The 19,290-nt window shown below is 54.2% G+C and overlaps 2 protein-coding genes across 3 annotated transcripts in view; one reads left to right on the top strand and one right to left on the bottom strand.

The window, feature by feature from the left end:
- The first annotated feature begins 1,259 nt into the window (after positions 1 to 1,259).
- Positions 1,260 to 8,428, top strand: RPUSD4 (RNA pseudouridine synthase D4). Of its 2 annotated transcripts, none has more exons than XM_069984786.1 (7): positions 1,260 to 1,422; positions 3,655 to 3,757; positions 3,850 to 4,051; positions 4,325 to 4,418; positions 6,774 to 6,921; positions 7,799 to 7,896; positions 7,977 to 8,428. In XM_069984786.1, the coding sequence occupies exons 1-7, from the start codon at positions 1,339 to 1,341 to the stop codon at positions 8,193 to 8,195; spliced, it is 948 nt and encodes a 315-aa protein (XP_069840887.1). In that variant the 5' UTR covers positions 1,260 to 1,338; the 3' UTR covers positions 8,196 to 8,428. The 2 variants fall into 2 exon arrangements, with proteins under 2 accessions (XP_069840887.1, XP_069840888.1); XM_069984787.1 differs by lacking the exon at positions 1,260 to 1,422 and adding an exon at positions 1,431 to 1,535.
- The window catches only part of SLC5A2 (solute carrier family 5 member 2), a 196,748-nt gene continuing 185,642 nt past the window's right edge, over positions 8,185 to 19,290 (bottom strand). Inside the window, exons 13-15 of the mRNA XM_069984784.1 lie at positions 9,864 to 10,079; positions 9,094 to 9,154; positions 8,185 to 8,365 (exon numbers count right to left, since the gene is read on the bottom strand). Of these exons, the coding sequence (XP_069840885.1) occupies positions 8,223 to 8,365; positions 9,094 to 9,154; positions 9,864 to 10,079 (420 nt within the window). The 3' untranslated portion in view covers positions 8,185 to 8,222. The remainder of the gene's footprint in view (positions 8,366 to 9,093; positions 9,155 to 9,863; positions 10,080 to 19,290) is intronic.

A 19,290-nucleotide genomic window follows, 5' to 3' on the forward strand; every position in this document is an offset into this window, starting at 1 on the left:
GAGTCAGCCGGTGATGTCACGGACGCCCTGGGGGGGAGGAGTCAGCCGGTGATGTCACGGACGCCTGGGGGGGAGGAGTCAGCCGGTGATGTCACGGACGCCTGGGGGGGAGGAGTCAGCCGGTGATGTCACGGACGCCTGGGGGGGAGGAGTCAGCCGGTGATGTCACGGACGCCTGGGGGGAGGAGTCAGCCGGTGATGTCACGGACGCCTGGGGGGGAGGAGTCAGCCGGTGATGTCACGGACGCCTGGGGGGGAGGAGTCAGCCGGTGATGTCACGGACGCCTGGGGGGGAGGAGTCAGCCGGTGATGTCACGGACGCCTGGGGGGGAGGAGTCAGCCGGTGATGTCACGGACGCCTGGGGGGGAGGAGTCAGCCGGTGATGTCACGGACGCCTGGGGGGAGGAGTCAGCCGGTGATGTCACGGACGCCTGGGGGGAGGAGTCAGCCGGTGATGTCACGGACGCCTGGGGGGAGGAGTCAGCCGGTGATGGACACCTGGGGGGAGGAGTCAGCCGGTGATGGACACCTGGGGGGAGGAGTCAGCCGGTGATGTCACAGACACCTGGGGGGAGGAGTCAGACGATGATCATATCACATCATATCACACATGCAGTATATAGACGGCCCCATACACACACGTCACACATGCAGTATATAGACGGCCCCATACACACATGCAGTATATAGACGGCCCCATACACACATGCAGTATATAGACGGCCCCATACACACATGCAGTATATAGACGGCCCCATACACACATGCAGTATATAGACGGCCCCATACACACATGCAGTATATAGACGGCCCCATACACACATGCATTATATAGACGGCCCCATACACACATGCAGTATATAGACGGCCCCATACACACATGCAGTATATATACGGCCCCATACACACACACATCACACATGCAGTATATAGCACAATATGGCCCCATACACACACATCACACATGCAGTATATATACGGCCCCATACACACACATCACACATGCAGTATATATACGGCCCCATACACACATGCAGTATATAGCACAATATGGCCGCCCTGTCAGGTGTGGGCAGTGCGGGGGCTCCATGTACAATGGTGGTTATCTGCCTGTCAGCAGCACGGACCGGCACCCGGTGACCGCCATCACCTGACTGACCAATGAGAAGGCAGCTGTGGCTCCTCCATGACTCAGCCGTACGTTTTGCCCTCAGTAAAGATGGCGTTTGTGTGCAGATAAGGTTTGCTTTTGCCAATAAAGAATATGGCGGCGTCCTGGCTCTGCTACGGCGGCCGCGGAGGGTCTACTGTCACATGACCTCTGCTGTATCGCGGACATGGCGGCGCCCGGGGCTGTACGCGGTGCCCGGCGGTTGGCCGAACGGATCCGGGCTGAGCAGCAGGCGGCGGGGAGGCGAGAGGTGAGCCCCTCACAGCGGGGAACTACAGCTCCCAGCATCTCCTGTACTGAGTGTCAGGCGCCCGAAATATACAAACTATAGGAGATGAGAGGCAGAGCCCGTGATACATGGAGGTATCTCATCTCTGGGGGTGATACATGGAGGTATCTCATCTCTGGGGGCGATACATGGAGGTATCTCATCTCTGGGGGCGATACATGGAGGTATCTCATCTCTGGGGGCGATACATGGAGGTATCTCATCTCTGGGGGCGATACATGGAGGTATCTCATCTCTGGGGGCGGTATATGGAGGTATCTCATCTCTGGGGGCAGTATATGGAGGTATCACATCTCTGGGGGTGGTATATGGAGGTATCTCATCTCTGGGGGAGGTATATGGAGGTATCACATCTCTGGGGGGAGGTATATGGCGGTATCACATCTCTGGGGGGAGGTATATGGCGGTATCTCATCTCTGGGGGAGGTATATGGAGGTATCTCATCTCTGGGGGAGGTATATGGCGGTATCTCATCTCTGGGGGAGGTATATGGAGGTATCTCATCTCTGGGGGAGGTATATGGAGGTATCTCATGCCTGGGATGGGGGGAGGTATATGGCGGTATCACATCTCTGGGGGGAGGTATATGGCGGTATCTCATCTCTGGGGGAGGTATATGGAGGTATCTCATCTCTGGGGGAGGTATATGGAGGTATCTCATGCCTGGGATGGGGGGAGGTATATGGCGGTATCACATCTCTGGGGGGAGGTATATGGCGGTATCTCATCTCTGGGGGAGGTATATGGAGGTATCTCATCTCTGGGGGAGGTATATGGAGGTATCTCATCTCTGGGGGCGATACATGGAGGTATCACATCTCTGGGGGAGGTATATGGAGGTATCTCATCTCTGGGGGGAGGTATATGGCGGTATCTCATCTCTGGGGGTGGTATATGGAGGTATCTCATCTCTGGGGGAGGTATATGGAGGTATCACATCTCTGGGGGAGGTATATGGAGGTATCTCATCTCTGGGGGCGATACATGGAGGTATCTCATCTCTGGGGGCGATACATGGAGGTATCTCATCTCTGGGGGCGATACATGGAGGTATCTCATCTCTGGGGGCGATACATGGAGGTATCTCATCTCTGGGGGCGATACATGGAGGTATCTCATCTCTGGGGGCGATACATGGAGGTATCTCATCTCTGGGGGCGATACATGGAGGTATCTCATCTCTGGGGGCGATACATGGAGGTATCTCATCTCTGGGGGCGATACATGGAGGTATCTCATCTCTGGGGGCGATACATGGAGGTATCACATCTCTGGGGGCGATACATGGAGGTATCTCATCTCTGGGGGCGATACATGGAGGTATCACATCTCTGGGGGCGATACATGGAGGTATCACATCTCTGGGGGGAGGTATATGGTGGTATCACATCTCTGGGGGGAGGTATATGGAGGTATATGGAGGTATCTAATCTCTGGGGGAGGTATATGGAGGTATCACATCTCTGGGGGGAGGTATATGGCGGTATCACATCTCTGGGGGTGGTATATGGAGGTATCTAATCTCTGGGGGGAGGTATATGGCGGTATCACATCTCTGGGGGTGGTATATGGAGGTATCTAATCTCTGGGGGGAGGTATATGGCGGTATCACATCTCTGGGGGTGGTATATGGCGGTATCACATCTCTGGGGGTGGTATATGGCGGTATCACATCTCTGGGGGTGGTATATGGCGGTATCACATCTCTGGGGGGAGGTATATGGAGGTATCACATCTCTGGGGGAGGTATATGGAGGTATCACATCTCTGGGGGTGGTATATGGCGGTATCACATCTCTGGGGGTGGTATATGGCGGTATCACATCTCTGGGGGTGGTATATGGCGGTATCACATCTCTGGGGGTGGTATATGGAGGTATCACATCTCTGGGGGGAGGTATATGGCGGTATCACATCTCTGGGGGTGGTATATGGCGGTATCACATCTCTGGGGGGAGGTATATGGCGGTATCACATCTCTGGGGGGAGGTATATGGAGGTATCTAATCTCTGGGGGGAGGTATATGGCGGTATCACATCTCTGGGGGTGGTATATGGCGGTATCTCATGCCTGGGATGGGGGGAGGTATATGGCGGTATCACATCTCTGGGGGGAGGTATATGGCGGTATCTCATGCCTGGGATGGGGGGAGGGATTATGCAGATATTGATGTTTCCCATGCTCCCCTCAGGCTCCGCCCCTTCATGCTGTTCTCCGTGATCTGCGCAGTAAGGTGCTCCGCCCGGATTCGGATCTTGTTGTGATTAATAAGCCCCCCGGCCTCTCCACTCACGGTGAGTATATAGTGGGTGGGCAGGGGGCGGAGCAGACAAGACGCCCGGTACCCGCCCACCTCCAGTGCTACTATGTCTTGTGTTGCCCACAGGTGGCCCCTCTGTGCGCCATAGTGTCACTGCGCTGCTCCCCGCACTGTCACAAATGCTGTTTGGCAAAGAGGCGGAGCCTCTGCGGGTGTGTCACCGCCTGGACAAGGACACCAGCGGAGCGTTACTGCTGGCGCGGAGTCCGGAGGCTGCTGAGCGTGTCCAGAGACTAATGAGGGAGCGCAAGATCCACAGAGTGTACTGGTAAGAGCCCCACCCCCCTGGGTGACATCACTGAGGCTATCACAGCCCCGCCCCCTGGGTGACATCACTGAGGCTATCACAGCCCCGCCCCCTGGGTGACATCACTGAGGCTATCACAGCCCCGCCCCCTGGGTGACATCACTGAGGCTATCACAGCCCCGCCCCCCCCCCCCCCCCCCCCCCCGGGTGACATTCCTGAGGTTATCACAGCCCCGCCCCCTGGGTGACATCACCTTACATCCGCTGTACAGGTCTCCCCTCTGTGTGCTGCAGGGCCGTCTGTCTGGGGTTTCCCGCCCCCCCAGAGGGGATTGTGGATATTCCTGTCATGGAGAGAGAGACTTCTGGACCCCAGAGACATTATAAGGTACACCCTGGTGACATCTCCTCCTCCTTCTCCTCCTCTTGGGTGACGTCTCCTCCTCCTCCCTTCTCCTCCTCTTGGGTGACGTCTCCTCCTCCTCCCTTCTCCTCCTACTGGGTGACGACGTCTCCTCCTCCTCCCTTCTCCTCCTACTGGGTGACGACGTCTCCTCCTCCTCCCTTCTCCTCCTACTGGGTGACGACGTCTCCTCCTCCTCCCTTCTCCTCCTACTGGGTGACGACGTCTCCTCCTCCTACTCCTCCTCCCTTCTCCTCCTACTGGGTGACGACGTCTCCTCCTCCTACTCCTCCTCCCTTCTCCTCCTACTGGGTGACGACGTCTCCTCCTCCTACTCCTCCTCCCTTCTCCTCCTACTGGGTGACGTCGTCTCCTCCTCCTCCTCCTCCTCCTCCTCCCTTCTCCTCCTTTTGGGTGACGTCGTCTCCTCCTCCTCCTCCTCCTCCTCCTCCTCCTCCCTTCTCCTCCTACTGGGTGACGTCGTCTCCTCCTCCTCCTCCTCCTCCCTTCTCCTCCTACTGGGTGACGTCGTCTCCTCCTCCTCCTCCTCCTCCCTTCTCCTCCTACTGGGTGACGTCGTCTCCTCCTCCTCCTCCTCCTCCCTTCTCCTCCTACTGGGTGACGTCGTCTCCTCCTCCTCCTCCTCCTCCCTTCTCCTCCTACTGGGTGACGTCGTCGTCTCCTCCTCCTCCTCCTCCTCCTCCTCCCTTCTCCTCCTACTGGGTGACGTCGTCTCCTCCTCCTCCTCCCTTCTCCTCCTACTGGGTGACGTCGTCTCCTCCTCCTACTGGGTGACGTCGTCTCCTCCTCCTACTGGGTGACGTCGTCTCCTCCTCCTACTGGGTGACGTCGTCTCCTCCTCCCTTCTCCTCCTACTGGGTGACGTCGTCTCCTCCTCCTCCTCCTACTGGGTGACGTCGTCTCCTCCTCCTCCTCCTCCTCCCTTCTCCTCCTACTGGGTGACGTCGTCTCCTCCTCCTCCTCCTCCCTTCTCCTCCTACTGGGTGACGTCGTCTCCTCCTCCTCCTACTGGGTGACGTCGTCTCCCCCTCCTCCTCCTCCTCCTCCTCCTCCTCCCTTCTCCTCCTACTGGGTGACGTCGTCTCCTCCTCCTTTCTCCTCCTTTCTCCTCCTACTGGGTGACGTCGTCTCCTCCTCCTCCTCCTCCTCCTTTCTCCTCCTACTGGGTGACGTCGTCTCCTCCTCCTTTCTCCTCCTTTCTCCTCCTACTGGGTGACGTCGTCTCCTCCTCCTCCTCCTTTCTCCTCCTACTGGGTGACGTCGTCTCCTCCTCCTCCTCCTTCCTCCTCCTACTGGGTGACGTCGTCTCCTCCTCCTACTGGGTGACGTCGTCTCCTCCTCCTCCTCCTTTCTCCTCCTACTGGGTGACGTCGTCTCCTCCTCCTCCTTTCTCCTCCCTTCTCCTTTCTCCTTCTACTGGGTGACGTCGTCTCCTCCTCCTCCTTTCTCCTCCCTTCTCCTTTCTCCTCCTACTGGGTGACGTTGTCTCCTCCTCCTCCTTTCTCCTCCCTTCTCATTTCTCCTCCTACTGGGTGACGTCGTCTCCTCCTCCTCCTCCTCCTTTCTCCTCCCTTCTCCTTTCTCCTCCTACTGGGTGACGTCGTCTCCTCCTCCTCCTCCTCCTTTCTCCTCCTACTGGGTGACGTCGTCTCCTCCTCCTCCTCCTCCTTTCTCCTCCCTTCTCCTTTCTCCTCCTACTGGGTGACGTCGTCTCCTCCTCCTCCTTTCTCCTCCCTTCTCCTTTCTCCTCCTACTGGGTGACGTCGTCTCCTCCTCCTCCTCCTCCTTTCTCCTCCCTTCTCCCTTCTCCTTTCTCCTCCTACTGGGTGACGTCGTCTCCTCCTCCTCCTCCTCCTCCTTTCTCCTCCCTTCTCCTTTCTCCTCCTACTGGGTGACGTCGTCTCCTCCTCCTCCTCCTTTCTCCTCCCTTCTCCTCCCTTCTCCTACTGGGTGACGTCGTCTCCTCCTCCTCCTCCTCCTTTCTCCTCCCTTCTCCTCCTCCTTTCTCCTCCCTTCTCCTCCCTTCTCCTTTCTCCTCCTACTGGGTGACGTCGTCTCCTCCTCCTTTCTCCTCCCTTCTCCTTTCTCCTCCTACTGGGTGACGTCGTCTCCTCCTCCTTTCTCCTCCCTTCTCCTTTCTCCTCCTACTGGGTGACGTCGTCTCCTCCTCCTTCTCCTCCTTTCTCCTTTCTCCTCATACTGGGTGACGTCGTCTCCTCCTCCTCCTCCTCCTCCTCCTTTCTCCTCCCTTCTCCTTTCTCCTCCTACTGGGTGACGTGATGGGTGGGGTGCTCTCCTGATGTCTCATCCTCTCCTCAGATGTCTTTGTGCCCGCGGTTTCGGGTCTCTCCAGATGGCTCGGTGCTGCGGTCCCGGGTGAGCAGTTCGGCCCATGAGGCGGTCACACAGTACAGGACCCTGGGGACGTCATCCGGCGCATCCTTACTGGAGCTGCAGCCACTTACAGGTAGGTGCCCCACCCTCTCCTGGCTGCCGCAGCTCCTGGTTCCTTCAGTTTGTCGTGCTGCTTGTCATGACCGTCCCTCTGACCACCCTGTCTGTCTCTCTAGGAGTGATGCACCAGTCACATACATACTCACCTCGCTCCCGCCCCTAGCCCCGCCCCTAGCCACACCCCTCTGACCACCCTGTATGTCTCTCTAGGAGTGATGCACCAGTCACATACATACTCACCTCGCTCCCGCCCCTAGCCCCGCCCCTCTGACCACCCTGTATGTCTCTCTAGGAGTGATGCACCAGTCACATACATACTCACCTCTCTCCCGCCCCTAGCCCCGCCCCTCTGACTACCCTGTCTGTCTCTCTAGGAGTGATGCACCAGTCACATACATACTCTCCTCGCTCCCGCCCCTAGCCCCGCCCCTCTGACCACCCCTCTGACCACCCTGTATGTCTCTCTAGGAGTGAAGCACCAGTCACATACATACTCACCTCGCTCCCGCCCCTAGCCCCGCCCCTCTGACCACCCCTCTGACCACCCTGTATGTCTCTCTAGGAGTGATGCACCAGTCACATACATACTCACCTCGCTCCCGCCCCTAGCCCCGCCCCTCTGACCACCCTGTATGTCTCTCTAGGAGTGAAGCACCAGTCACATACATACTCACCTCGCTCCCGCCCCTAGCCCCGCCCCTCTGACCACCCTGTATGTCTCTCTAGGAGTGATGCAGCAGTCACATACATACTCACCTCGCTCCCGCCCCTAGCCACACCCCTCTGACCACCCTGTATGTCTCTCTAGGAGTGATGCACCAGTCACATACATACTCGCCTTGCTCCCGCCCCTAGCCCCGCCCCTCTGACCACCCTGTATGTCTCTCTAGGAGTGAAGCACCAGTTACGTACCCACCTCGCTCTGGCGTTGAACTGTCCGGTTCTCGGAGACCACAAGTACTCGCACTGGGGCCGGCTGGCTCCGCAGGTAATGACTGTGTAACAATCTGCTGCCTGGGGGCGTGTCCTGGTCATGTGATGTAACCCCGCCTCCCTCTTCCCCCACAGAAGCTGCCGCCAGCTCTTCTCCGCGCTCTGGCCCTGACCGCCCCTCAGACGCGCTCCCTCCTCCTCCATCTTCACGCTGCCCAGATCACCCTGCCGTCCTGCCATGGGGGGGACCCTATATTGCTGCGCTGCCCTCCCCCCAAACACTTCATGAGGACCCTCCGTAAGCTGCAGCTGCGGCTCCCCCTCAATGACCAGGCCACAGACACCAGAGGATGATGGGAAAAGCTTTATTCTAGGACAAGCTCAAGCATAATAAGCCCAGAGGAAGATGGCGGCGCTCATCATGATCAGGGCGTTGATGTTCACCAGCCAGGCCTGCCGGGGTTCTTCCTTGATGTTGGGGAGGGCAGCGGGCTCCTTGTCCTGAGGGCCGGAATTCCTGAGTCCTGAGGAGAGAAGAGAAGTGTCAGCCGACTGGGCTGCCAATAAAGCTTCATCTGTCAAAGTGATTGAGATCTCCTGAGTGTGGGGGAGGAGGCTAGCAGCACAGAGCATTTAAGGAGCTGAGTAAGTCATGTGGTTAGGCAGGGCTCCTAGCATATCCCCCTCCTCTCCGCCATTGATTAGAGGGGTCGTCCACTGATGTAACTGACGGGGTCACCGCTAGGGATGGTCCAAACAGAGTTCGGTTCGGGTTCGTAGGAACCCGAACCCTCGGTAATGATTCCCGCTGTCTGCCCACTCTGTGGAGAGGGCGGATACAGTGGGAGGACCATAGCCTGTATCCCAGTATTCCAGGCGGTCCTCCCGCTGTGTCCCCCACTCCACGGAGCGGGAATCTGATGCCGAGCGTTCGGCAGGTTCAGACCATCCCTAGTCACCGCCGCCCAGCCTGGTGCCTAGCCAGGAATTCAGCCACCTCTGTGGGCGGGGTTATAGCTATAAAGGTAGTGAGAGGGAGGCTGAGTTCCTGGCTAAAGTGTACACAGGAAGTGACAAGATGGAAGGCGGGGCTGAGTGCCTCTGTCTTTCGCAGCTGATGATTCCTTTCATTGTTGGACAACCCTCTATAACCTTCTGTGTGGCAGCTGGCAGGTGGAGTGGGTGGGGCTTTGACATGTGAATATTTCTAGGCAAAAGATGGCGGCCGTGGGTCTGCACCAACTTATCTTACCTGACTTCTCAATCTCCCGCGGCTCCTGACTGTGCCGGAGGCTGAACACCAAGCGGTGGAGCTGGGGAGAGACGGAATCACGTTATACTATAAGGCCCTGCCCTCAGTGACAGCACTGACAGTGCCAACCAACCGCCCCGCCCCTCACTGACAGTGCCAACCAACCGCCCCGCCCCTCACTGACAGTGCCAACCAACCGCCCCTCACTGACGGTGCAAACCAACCGCCCCGCCCCTCACTGACAGTGCCAACCAACCGCCCCGCCTCTCACTGACGGTCGGTGCCAACCGCCCCGCCCCTCACTGACGGTGCCAACCAACCGCCCCGCCCCTCACTGACGGTGCCGAACCAACCGCCCCGCCCCTCACTGCCGGTGCCGAACCAACCGCCCCGCCTCTCACTGCCGGTGCCAACCAACCGCCCCGCCCCTCACTGCCGGTGCCAACCAACCGCCCCGCCCCTCACTGCCGGTGCCAACCAACCGCCCCGCCCCTCACTGCCGGTGCCAACCAACCGCCCCGCCCCTCACTGCCGATGCCAACCAACCGCCCCGCCCCTCACTGCCGGTGCCAACCAACCGCCCCGCCTCTCACTGCCGGTGCCAACCAAACGCCCCGCCCCTCACTGCCGGCGCCGACCGCCCCGCCCCTCACTGACAGCAGTCTGAAGAGTCACTCCCCGTCCTCACATTCTGTAGCTGGGAGGGGAGTGTAATACACCACTGCAGTCACCATCTATTATAGCTGTATAATCACCCCGTGTGGTCTCACCTGTGACTCTGGAATTGGGGGGGTGCAGTAGGACACGGCCAGGATGATGAGAGTTGTACAGCAGAAGAGGATGATGGCGAAGTAGAGGTAGTGCACCCCGCAGATGAGAGCCGGGCAGGAGCTGGGAGCTGAGCAGCTTCCTGAACCAAACACAAACTCCGGGACCATGCGGCAGAGCCCCAACACGAGCCCCCCGATCAGACCCCAGAACGCCCCCTGGAAGAAAGAACCAAGGTGAGAAGAGAGCGACGGCCCATAAAATGCCTGGAATTTACTGATCACTGCCTAGAGACCACCACATCCCGGTAAGATCCATAACTGATCAGTAGGGACCACCACATAACCGGTGAGAACCATAACTGATCAGTAGAGACCACCACATCCCGGTAAGATCCATAACTGATCAGTAGGGACCACCACATAACCGGTGAGAACCATAACTGATCAGTAGAGACCACCACATCCCTGTGAGATCCATAACTGATTAGTAGAGACCACCACATAACCGGTGAGAACCATAACTGATCAGTAGAGACCACCACATCCCTGTGAGATCCATAACTGATTAGTAGAGACCACCACATAACCGGTGAGAACCATAACTGATCAGTAGAGACCACCACATCCCTGTGAGATCCATAACTGATTAGTAGAGACCACCACATAACCGGTGAGAACCATAACTGATCAGTAGAGACCACCACATAACCGGTGAGAACCATAACTGATCAGTAGAGATCACCACATCCCGGTGAGATCCATAACTGATCAATAGGGACCACCACATCCCGGTGAGAACCATAACTGATCAGTAGAGACCCCCACATCCCCGTGAGATCCATAACTGATCAGTAGAGACCACCACATAACCGGTGAGAACCATAACTGATCAGTAGGGACCATCACATCCCGGTGAGATCCATAACTGATCAGTAGAGACCACCACATCCCGGTGAGATCCATAACTGATCAGTAGAGACCACCACATAACCGGTGAGAACCATAACTGATCAGTAGGGACCACCACATAACCGGTGAGAACCATAACTGATTAGTAGAGACCACCACATAACCGGTGAGAACCATAACTGATCAGTAGAGACCACCACATCCCCGTGAGATCCATAACTGATCAGTAGAGACCACCACATAACCGGTGAGAACCATAACTGATCAGTAGAGACCACCACATCCCCGTGAGATCCATAACTGATCAGTAGAGACCACCACATAACCGGTGAGAACCATAACTGATCAGTAGAGACCACCACATCCCGGTGAGATCCATAACTGATCAGTAGAGACCACCACATCCCCGTGAGATCCATAACTGATCAGTAGGGACCACCACATCCCAGTGAGATCCATAACTGATCAGTAGAGACCACCACATCCCGGTGAGATCCATAACTGATGAGCTGGGCTCCCACAGTCCTACTTTCCCTAGTTATCCTCCATGACAGAACCACAGGAGGTTGACCCCATGCCCTACAGGGACAGGAAACAGAAGCAGAGAGGTTAAAAGGCCCCTCCCCATCCCATACTGCAGGACAGGGCAGAGAGGCGCTGCCTCCATGTGGTCTAACCGGTGGCTGGCTTGGATTGATCAGGGTTCCCCCCCTTCCCTCTCTGATCAGCCTTTCTCCCCTTCGGCAGTGCTGGGGGGGATTCTACCTGACCCGGGCCCTGCTACCTGGCTCTTGGTCTGCGCAGGGCTCCGGAGTGCGATGGTCGACTCCTTAGGGGGTGTCCGGCTTGGGGCGGGCTTCTCTGCCGGGCATGGTAGGCACTCTGATGGCCGGATGTGCGTCACTGCAGTTTACTTACGGTTAGGTCTCGGCCAGAAGTTTAGTCTGCACATGCGCGGAGGCCCAGCGGCAAGGATGTGGAGCCAAATTTGAAAAAAAAAAAATTTGCTGGGGCCTCTACAGCAGCCTGAGGAAGCCACGGATTCACCAATGAAGTAGTTATGTGCATTAGGTAGGCCCTCCTATCAGAGGGAGTCTTTTCTGGGAGGGGGAGATCTGGTCGCTCATAATAAGCCTCCAGCCTACCCATCTGTTTAAGCTGTGCTGATAGTGCTAGCAGCTATGCCTGGAGCTGAGACTTCTTCCCGCTCGGAACCTGTGGCGCCCTCCCCTGACCCTGGCTCAGTGCTATCTGGTTTTTCTCCTCCTTTACCTCTGCCCTTCCTAAGTGTAATTCTCTAATACACAGGAAGAAAGAGAGACCCGTCCTTCTAAAGCCCCTATCATACCCGGCGACTAGAAGAGCAAACGACCACTGTCAGCGCCCACTTGCTTCTCGTTCCCTGCTCGCTGCTGCCACATGTGGGGGGGGGGGCTGCCCGGGTGATCACTAGATCGTCCGGGCAGCCCATAGAGGATAGCAGTGGTCTGCTGCCTCCTATTTCACGGGGCGAGGGCAGCATATTGCTGCTATCACAGACAAACAACTGCAACGATCAGCCGACATCGTTCATCTATTACACGGGACGATTATTGGCTGAATACACACCAGAAGAGACGGACGAGGACGAGGTTTTTCTTCAGCTTTTATGGATGAGCATTTACAAGTGGTAAGGAATAGACCATGTATATTCAAGAAGTGTCCAAATCAATCCAAGATTAGATATGTGCAGGATTGGGTGCAAAGAAGAAGGTCTTCCCAGTCCATGAAAACATTAAAAATATAATTAAGGAAGAATGGGAAAATCCAGATAAAAAATTCTCCATGCCAGGAGAACTTTGGGTCAGATTTCCGTTTGAAGAAGTTAAAGTCAAACTCTGAAGAAATACTGAAGATTGATGTACAGGGCGCTAGAGTAGCAAAAAAGAAGTCACTCCCATTCAAAGATTTGTCGCAGTTTAAAGATCCAATGGACCGAAAGGCAGAGAGTCTACTACGTAAAACCTGGGAGACTTCATCAGCCCTGCTGAAAATAAGACTGGCTTCTACCTGTCTGGCTTCTACCTGTCTGGCTTCTACCTGTCTGGCTTCTACCTGTGTGGCTTCTACCTGTCTGGCTTCTACCTGTCTGGCTTCTACCTGTCTGGCTTCTACCTGTGTGGCTTCTACCTGTGTGGTTTCTACCTGTCTGGCTTCTACCTGTCTGGCTTCTACCTGTCTGGCTTCTACCTGTCTGGCTTCTACCTGTGTGGTTTCTACCTGTGTGGTTTCTACCTGTGTGGTTTCTACCTGTCTGGCTTTTACCTGTGTGGCTTCTACCTGTCTGGCTTCTACCTGTCTGGCTTCTACCTGTCTGGCTTCTACCTGTGTGGCTTCTACCTGTGTGGTTTCTACCTGTGTGGTTTCTACCTGTGTGGTTTCTACCTGTCTGGCTTTTACCTGTGTGGCTTCTACCTGTCTGGCTTCTACCTGTCTGGCTTCTACCTGTGTGGTTTCTACCTGTGTGGTTTCTACCTGTGTGGTTTCTACCTGTCTGGCTTTTACCTGTGTGGCTTTTACCTGTGTGGCTTCTACCTGTCTGGCTTCTACCTGTCTGGCTTCTACCTGTCTGGCTTCTACCTGTGTGGCTTCTACCTGTCTGGCTTCTACCTGTGTGGCTTCTACCTGTGTGGCTTCTACCTGTCTGGCTTCTACCTGTCTGGCTTCTACCTGTCTGGCTTCTACCTGTGTGGTTTCTACCTGTCTGGTTTCTACCTGTCTGGTTTCTACCTGTCTGGTTTCTACCTGTCTGGCTTCTACCTGTGTGGCTTCTACCTGTGTGGCTTCTACCTGTGTGGCTTCTACCTGTCTGGCTTCTACCTGTGTGGTTTCTACCTGTCTGGTTTCTACCTGTCTGGCTTCTACCTGTCTGGCTTCTACCTGTGTGGTTTCTACCTGTCTGGCTTCTACCTGTCTGGCTTCTACCTGTCTGGCTTCTACCTGTCTGGCTTCTACCTGTGTGGTTTCTACCTGTCTGGCTTCTACCTGTCTGGCTTCTACCTGTCTGGCTTCTACCTGTGTGGCTTCTACCTGTGTGGCTTCTACCTGTGTGGCTTCTACCTGTGTGGTTTCTACCTGTCTGGTTTCTACCTGTCTGGCTTCTACCTGTCTGGCTTCTACCTGTCTGGCTTCTACCTGTCTGGCTTCTACCTGTCTGGCTTCTACCTGTGTGGTTTCTACCTGTCTGGCTTCTACCTGTCTGGCTTCTACCTGTCTGGCTTCTACCTGTCTGGCTTCTACCTGTGTGGTTTCTACCTGTCTGGCTTCTACCTGTGTGGCAAGGTCAATGTTTTTATGGCTAGAGAAGCTGGTAAACTACCCTTGATAAAGCTTGTGTAGCGAAACGCAGCGTTGGGTGAGTGGTCTTACCAGGCAGAAAAAACTCCCTATAACCTGAGGCTTAAGTACACTCCTTGCTATATTTCGTAGTATAGTTCTTTATTTTCCTGATTATAGTTTGTACCCTGCATACTTTTGTATACATTTTTGTTTTTGTAGCTGCACTTGCAGCACACTCACATGTATATATATATATTTATATCCCACTGATTATAGTATTTTGGAGTATTTTACACGATGTACATGGCTCTGCTTATCCATTGATGTGTGTATATGAGACATACATTATCCCATCTGCCTTGTGAGCCATCTGATGCATTTACTGTACTATTTTTCATATCTCCCTGTTTTTAATGTTTTTTAAAAAATATATATATCTTCTATGTATGTAATAATAAAGTATTGATTTCTGAAGGTATTGTCTAGCATCAACTTTTGCGTTGTAGGTTGTATATATTATCTGATGCATTTGGACATTGGTAATGTAGGTCACCTATCCCTCTTCTACCAAAGGTCCTTCTGAGTCTGTAGAAGAGGTCGTCATCTTTAATTCTGATAGCATCTCACTGGCCAAAACGCAGTTGGTTTGGCCTGATCAACAAGATCAAGGTGGACGGTCCATTTCATCTAATGGTAATACAGGACCTCCTGCATCAAGGTCCGGTTCTCCAGGCTGCATCTGGCCCCTGAGACCTCCCGATGCGGCCCGCGGCTCCCGTATGATGTGATGCCTCTGGTGGGGCAGGAGCCAGCATTCACAGCATCTTCCTGTTTCTGTGAATGGGGGTGTTAACTAGGCTACCGGGGACATGACTGGGGGGTTAACTAGGCTACCGGGGACATGACTGGGGGGTTAACTAGGCTACCGGGGACATGACTGGGGGGGGGGTGACTAGGCTACCGGGGACATGACTGGGGGGGGGTGACTAGGCTACCGGGGACATGACTGGGGGGTTAACTAGGCTACCGGGGACATGACTGGGGGGTTAACTAGGCTACCGGGGACATGACTGGGGGGATTAACTAGGCTACCGGGGACATGACTGGGGGGTTAACTAGGCTACCGGGGACATGACTGGGGTGTTAACTAGGCTACCGGGGACATGACTGGGGGGTTAACTAGGCTACCGGGGACATGACTGGGGGGTTAACTAGGCTACCGGGGACATGACTGGGGGGTTAACTAGGCTACCGGGGACATGACTGGGGGGTTAACTAGGCTACCGGGGACATGACTGGGGGGTTAACTAGGCTACCGGGGACATGACTGGGGGGATTAACTAGGCTACCGGGGACATGACTGGGGGTTAACTAGGCTACCGGGGACATGACTGGGGGGTTAACTAGGCTACCGGGGACATGACTGGGGGGTTAACTAGGCTACCGGGGACATGACTGGGGGGGTTAACTAGGCTACCAGGGACATGACTGGGGGGTTAACTAGGCTACCAGGGACATGACTGGGGGGTTAACTAGGCTACCAGGGACATGACTGGGGGGTTAACTAGGCTACCAGGGACATGACTGGGGGGTTAACTAGGCTACCGGGGACATGACTGGGGGGATTAACTAGGCTACCGGGGACATGGCTGGGGGGGGGGGGGTGACTAGGCTACCGGGGACATGACTGGGGGGTTAACTAGGCTACCGGGGACATGACTGGGGGGTTAACTAGGCTACCAGGGACATGACTGGGGGGTTAACTAGGCTACCGGGGACATGACTGGGGGGTTAACTAGGCTACCGGGGACATGACTGGGGGGTTAACTAGGCTACCGGGGACATGACTGGGGGGTTAACTAGGCTACCGGGGACATGACTGGGGGGTTAACTAGGCTACCGGGGACATGACTGGGGGGTTAACTAGGCTACCGGGGACATGACTGGGGGGTTAACTAGGCTACCGGGGACATGACTGGGGGGTTAACTAGGCTACCAGGGACATGACTGGGGGGTTAACTAGGCTACCGGGGACATGACTGGGGGGTTAACTAGGCTACGGGGGACATGACTGGGGGGTTAACTAGGCTACCGGGGACATGACTGGGGGGGTTAACTAGGCTACCGGGGACATGACTGGGGGGGTTAACTAGGCTACCGGGGACATGACTGGGGGGTTAACTAGGCTACCGGGGACATGACTGGGGGGTTAACTAGGCTACCGGGGACATGACTGGGGGGTTAACTAGGCTACCGGGGACATGGCTGGGGGGGGGGGGGGTGACTAGGCTACCGGGGACATGACTGGGGGGTTAACTAGGCTACCAGGGACATGACTGGGGGGTTAACTAGGCTACCGGGGACATGACTGGGGGGTTAACTAGGCTACCGGGGACATGACTGGGGGGTTAACTAGGCTACCGGGGACATGACTGGGGGGTTAACTAGGCTACCGGGGACATGACTGGGGGGGTTAACTAGGCTACCGGGGACATGACTGGGGGGGGGGGTGACTAGGCTACCGGGGACATGACTGGGGGGGGGGGTGACTAGGCTACCGGGGACATGACTGGGGGGGATAAGTAGACTACAAGGTCATCACTGGGGGGGTTAACTACAATAGCAGGGGAATTAGGGGAGCAATACTTTGCCTTGCCCCAGGTGCTGCACAGTATGCGGCCCTCAAATGATTTTATTAATGCCCGACCGGCCCTCGGCAGGGAAAAGGTTCCCCACCCCTGGTGTAGGGCATGGAGGATTCCTAGAAACCAAACTACCGGTAAGAACTAATTCTGTTTTTGATAATATTATGATATGGTTTGAGGACTGCATCAGGTTCTACTAGACAATAGTAGGCGGTGTCAGGGGGGAGCGGTACCTCACAGTGACCAACCACAAGCTGTCACATGACTCCACCATGTTCCTCCTTTCCCTTCTTCCTCCTGTAACATATATAAAGGTTTCCATCATGTCCCCCCTTTCCCTTCTTCCTCCTGTAACATATATAAAGGTTTCCATCATGTCCTCCTTTCCCTTCTTCCTCCTGTAACATATATAAAGGTTTCCATCATGTCCACCCTTTCCCTTCTTCCTCCTGTAACATATATAAAGGTTTCCATCATGTCCTCCTTTCCCTTCTTCCTCCTGTAACATATATAAAGGTTTCCATCATGTCCCCCCTTTCCCTTCTTCCTCCTGTAACATATATAAAGGTTTCCATCATGTCCCCCCTTTCCCTTCTTCCTCCTGTAACATATATAAAGGTTTCCATCATGTCCTCCTTTCCCTTCTTCCTCCTGTAACATATATAAAGGTTTCCATCATGTCCTCCCTTTCCCTTCTTCCTCCTGTAACATATATAAAGGTTTCCATCATGTCCTCCTTTCCCTTCTTCCTCCTGTAACATATATAAAGGTTTCCATCATGTCCCCCCTTTCCCTTCTTCCTCCTGTAACATATATAAAGGTTTCCATCATGTCCCCCCTTTCCCTTCTTCCTCCTGTAACATATATAAAGGTTTCCATCATGTCCTCCTTTCCCTTCTTCCTCCTGTAACATATATAAAGGTTTCCATCATGTCCTCCCTTTCCCTTCTTCCTCCTGTAACATATATAAAGGTTTCCATCATGTCCTCCTTTCCCTTCTTCCTCCTGTAACATATATAAAGGTTTCCATCATGTCCCCCCTTTCCCTTCTTCCTCCTGTAACATATATAAAGGTTTCCATCATGTCCTCCTTTCCCTTCTTCCTCCTGTAACATATATAAAGGTTTCCATCATGTCCCCCCCTTTCCCTTCTTCCTCCTGTAACATATATAAAGGTTTCCATCATGTCCTCCTTTCCCTTCTTCCTCCTGTAACATATATAAAGGTTTCCATCATGTCCTCCTTTCCCTTCTTCCTCCTGTAACATATATAAAGGTTTCCATCATGTCCCCCCTTTCCCTTCTTCCTCCTGTAACATATATAAAGGTTTCCATCATGTCCTCCTTTCCCTTCTTCCTCCTGTAACATATATATAGGTTTCCATCATGTCCTCCCTTTCCCTTCTTCCTCCTGTAACATATATAAAGGTTTCCATCATGTCCTCCCTTTCCCTTCTTCCTCCTGTAACATATATATAGGTTTCCATCATGTCCTCCCTTTCCCTTCTTCCTCCTGTAAAATATATATAGGTTTCCATCATGTCCTCCCTTTCCCTTCTTCCTCCTGTAACATATATATAGGTTTCCATCATGTCCTCCCTTTCCCTTCTTCCTCCTGTAACATATATAAAGGTTTCCATCATGTCCTCCCTTTCCCTTCTTCCTCCTGTAACATATATAAAGGTTTCCATCATGTCCCCCCCCTTTCCCTTCTTCCTCCTGTAACATATATAAAGGTTTCCATCATGTCCTCCCTTTCCCTTCTTCCTCCTGTAACATATATAAAGGTTTCCATCATGTCCCCCTTTCCCTTCTTCCCCCTGTAACATATATAAAGGTTTCCATCATGTCCTCCCTTTCCCTTCTTCCCCCTGTAACATATATAAAGGTTTCCATCATGTCCTCCCTTTCCCTTCTTCCCCCCTGTAACATATATAAAGGTTTCCATCATGTCCTCCCTTTCCCTTCTTCCTCCTGTAACATATATAAAGGTTTCCATCATGTCCCCCTTTCCCTTCTTCCCCCTGTAACATATATAAAGGTTTCCATCATGTCCTCCCTTTCCCTTCTTCCCCCTGTAACATATATAAAGGTTTCCATCATGTCCTCCCTTTCCCTTCTTCCCCCCTGTAACATATATAAAGGTTTCCATCATGTCCTCCCTTTCCCTTCTTCCTCCTGTAACATATATAAAGGTTTCTATCATGTCCCCCCTTTCCCTTCTTCCTCCTGTAACATATATAAAGGTTTCCATCATGTCCCCCCTTTCCCTTCTTCCTCCTGTAACATATATAAAGGTTTCCATCATGTCCCCCCTTTCCCTTCTTCCTCCTGTAACATATATAAAGGTTTCCATCATGTCCTCCTTTCCCTTCTTCCTCCTGTAACATATATAAAGGTTTCCATCATGTCCTCCCTTTCCCTTCTTCCCCCTGTAACATATATAAAGGTTTCCATCATGTCCCCCCTTTCCCTTCTTCCCCCTGTAACATATATAAAGGTTTCCATCATGCCCTCCCTTTCCCTTCTTCCTCCTGTAACATATATAAAGGTTTC

This window comes from Dendropsophus ebraccatus, chromosome 9 (assembly GCF_027789765.1).
Source record: "Dendropsophus ebraccatus isolate aDenEbr1 chromosome 9, aDenEbr1.pat, whole genome shotgun sequence".
In the NCBI taxonomy this organism is placed as follows: Eukaryota; Metazoa; Chordata; class Amphibia; order Anura; family Hylidae; genus Dendropsophus; species Dendropsophus ebraccatus.

Coding starts and splice junctions, on each gene's coding strand:
- RPUSD4 (XM_069984786.1), top strand. CDS start 1,339: ATGGCGGCGCCCGGGGCTGTACGCGGTGCCCGGCGGTTGGCCGAACGG. Junction 3,758..3,849: donor CCCCGGCCTCTCCACTCACG/GTGAGTATATAG, acceptor TGTTGCCCACAG/GTGGCCCCTCTGTGCGCCAT. Junction 6,922..7,798: donor GGAGCTGCAGCCACTTACAG/GTAGGTGCCCCA, acceptor ATGTCTCTCTAG/GAGTGAAGCACCAGTTACGT.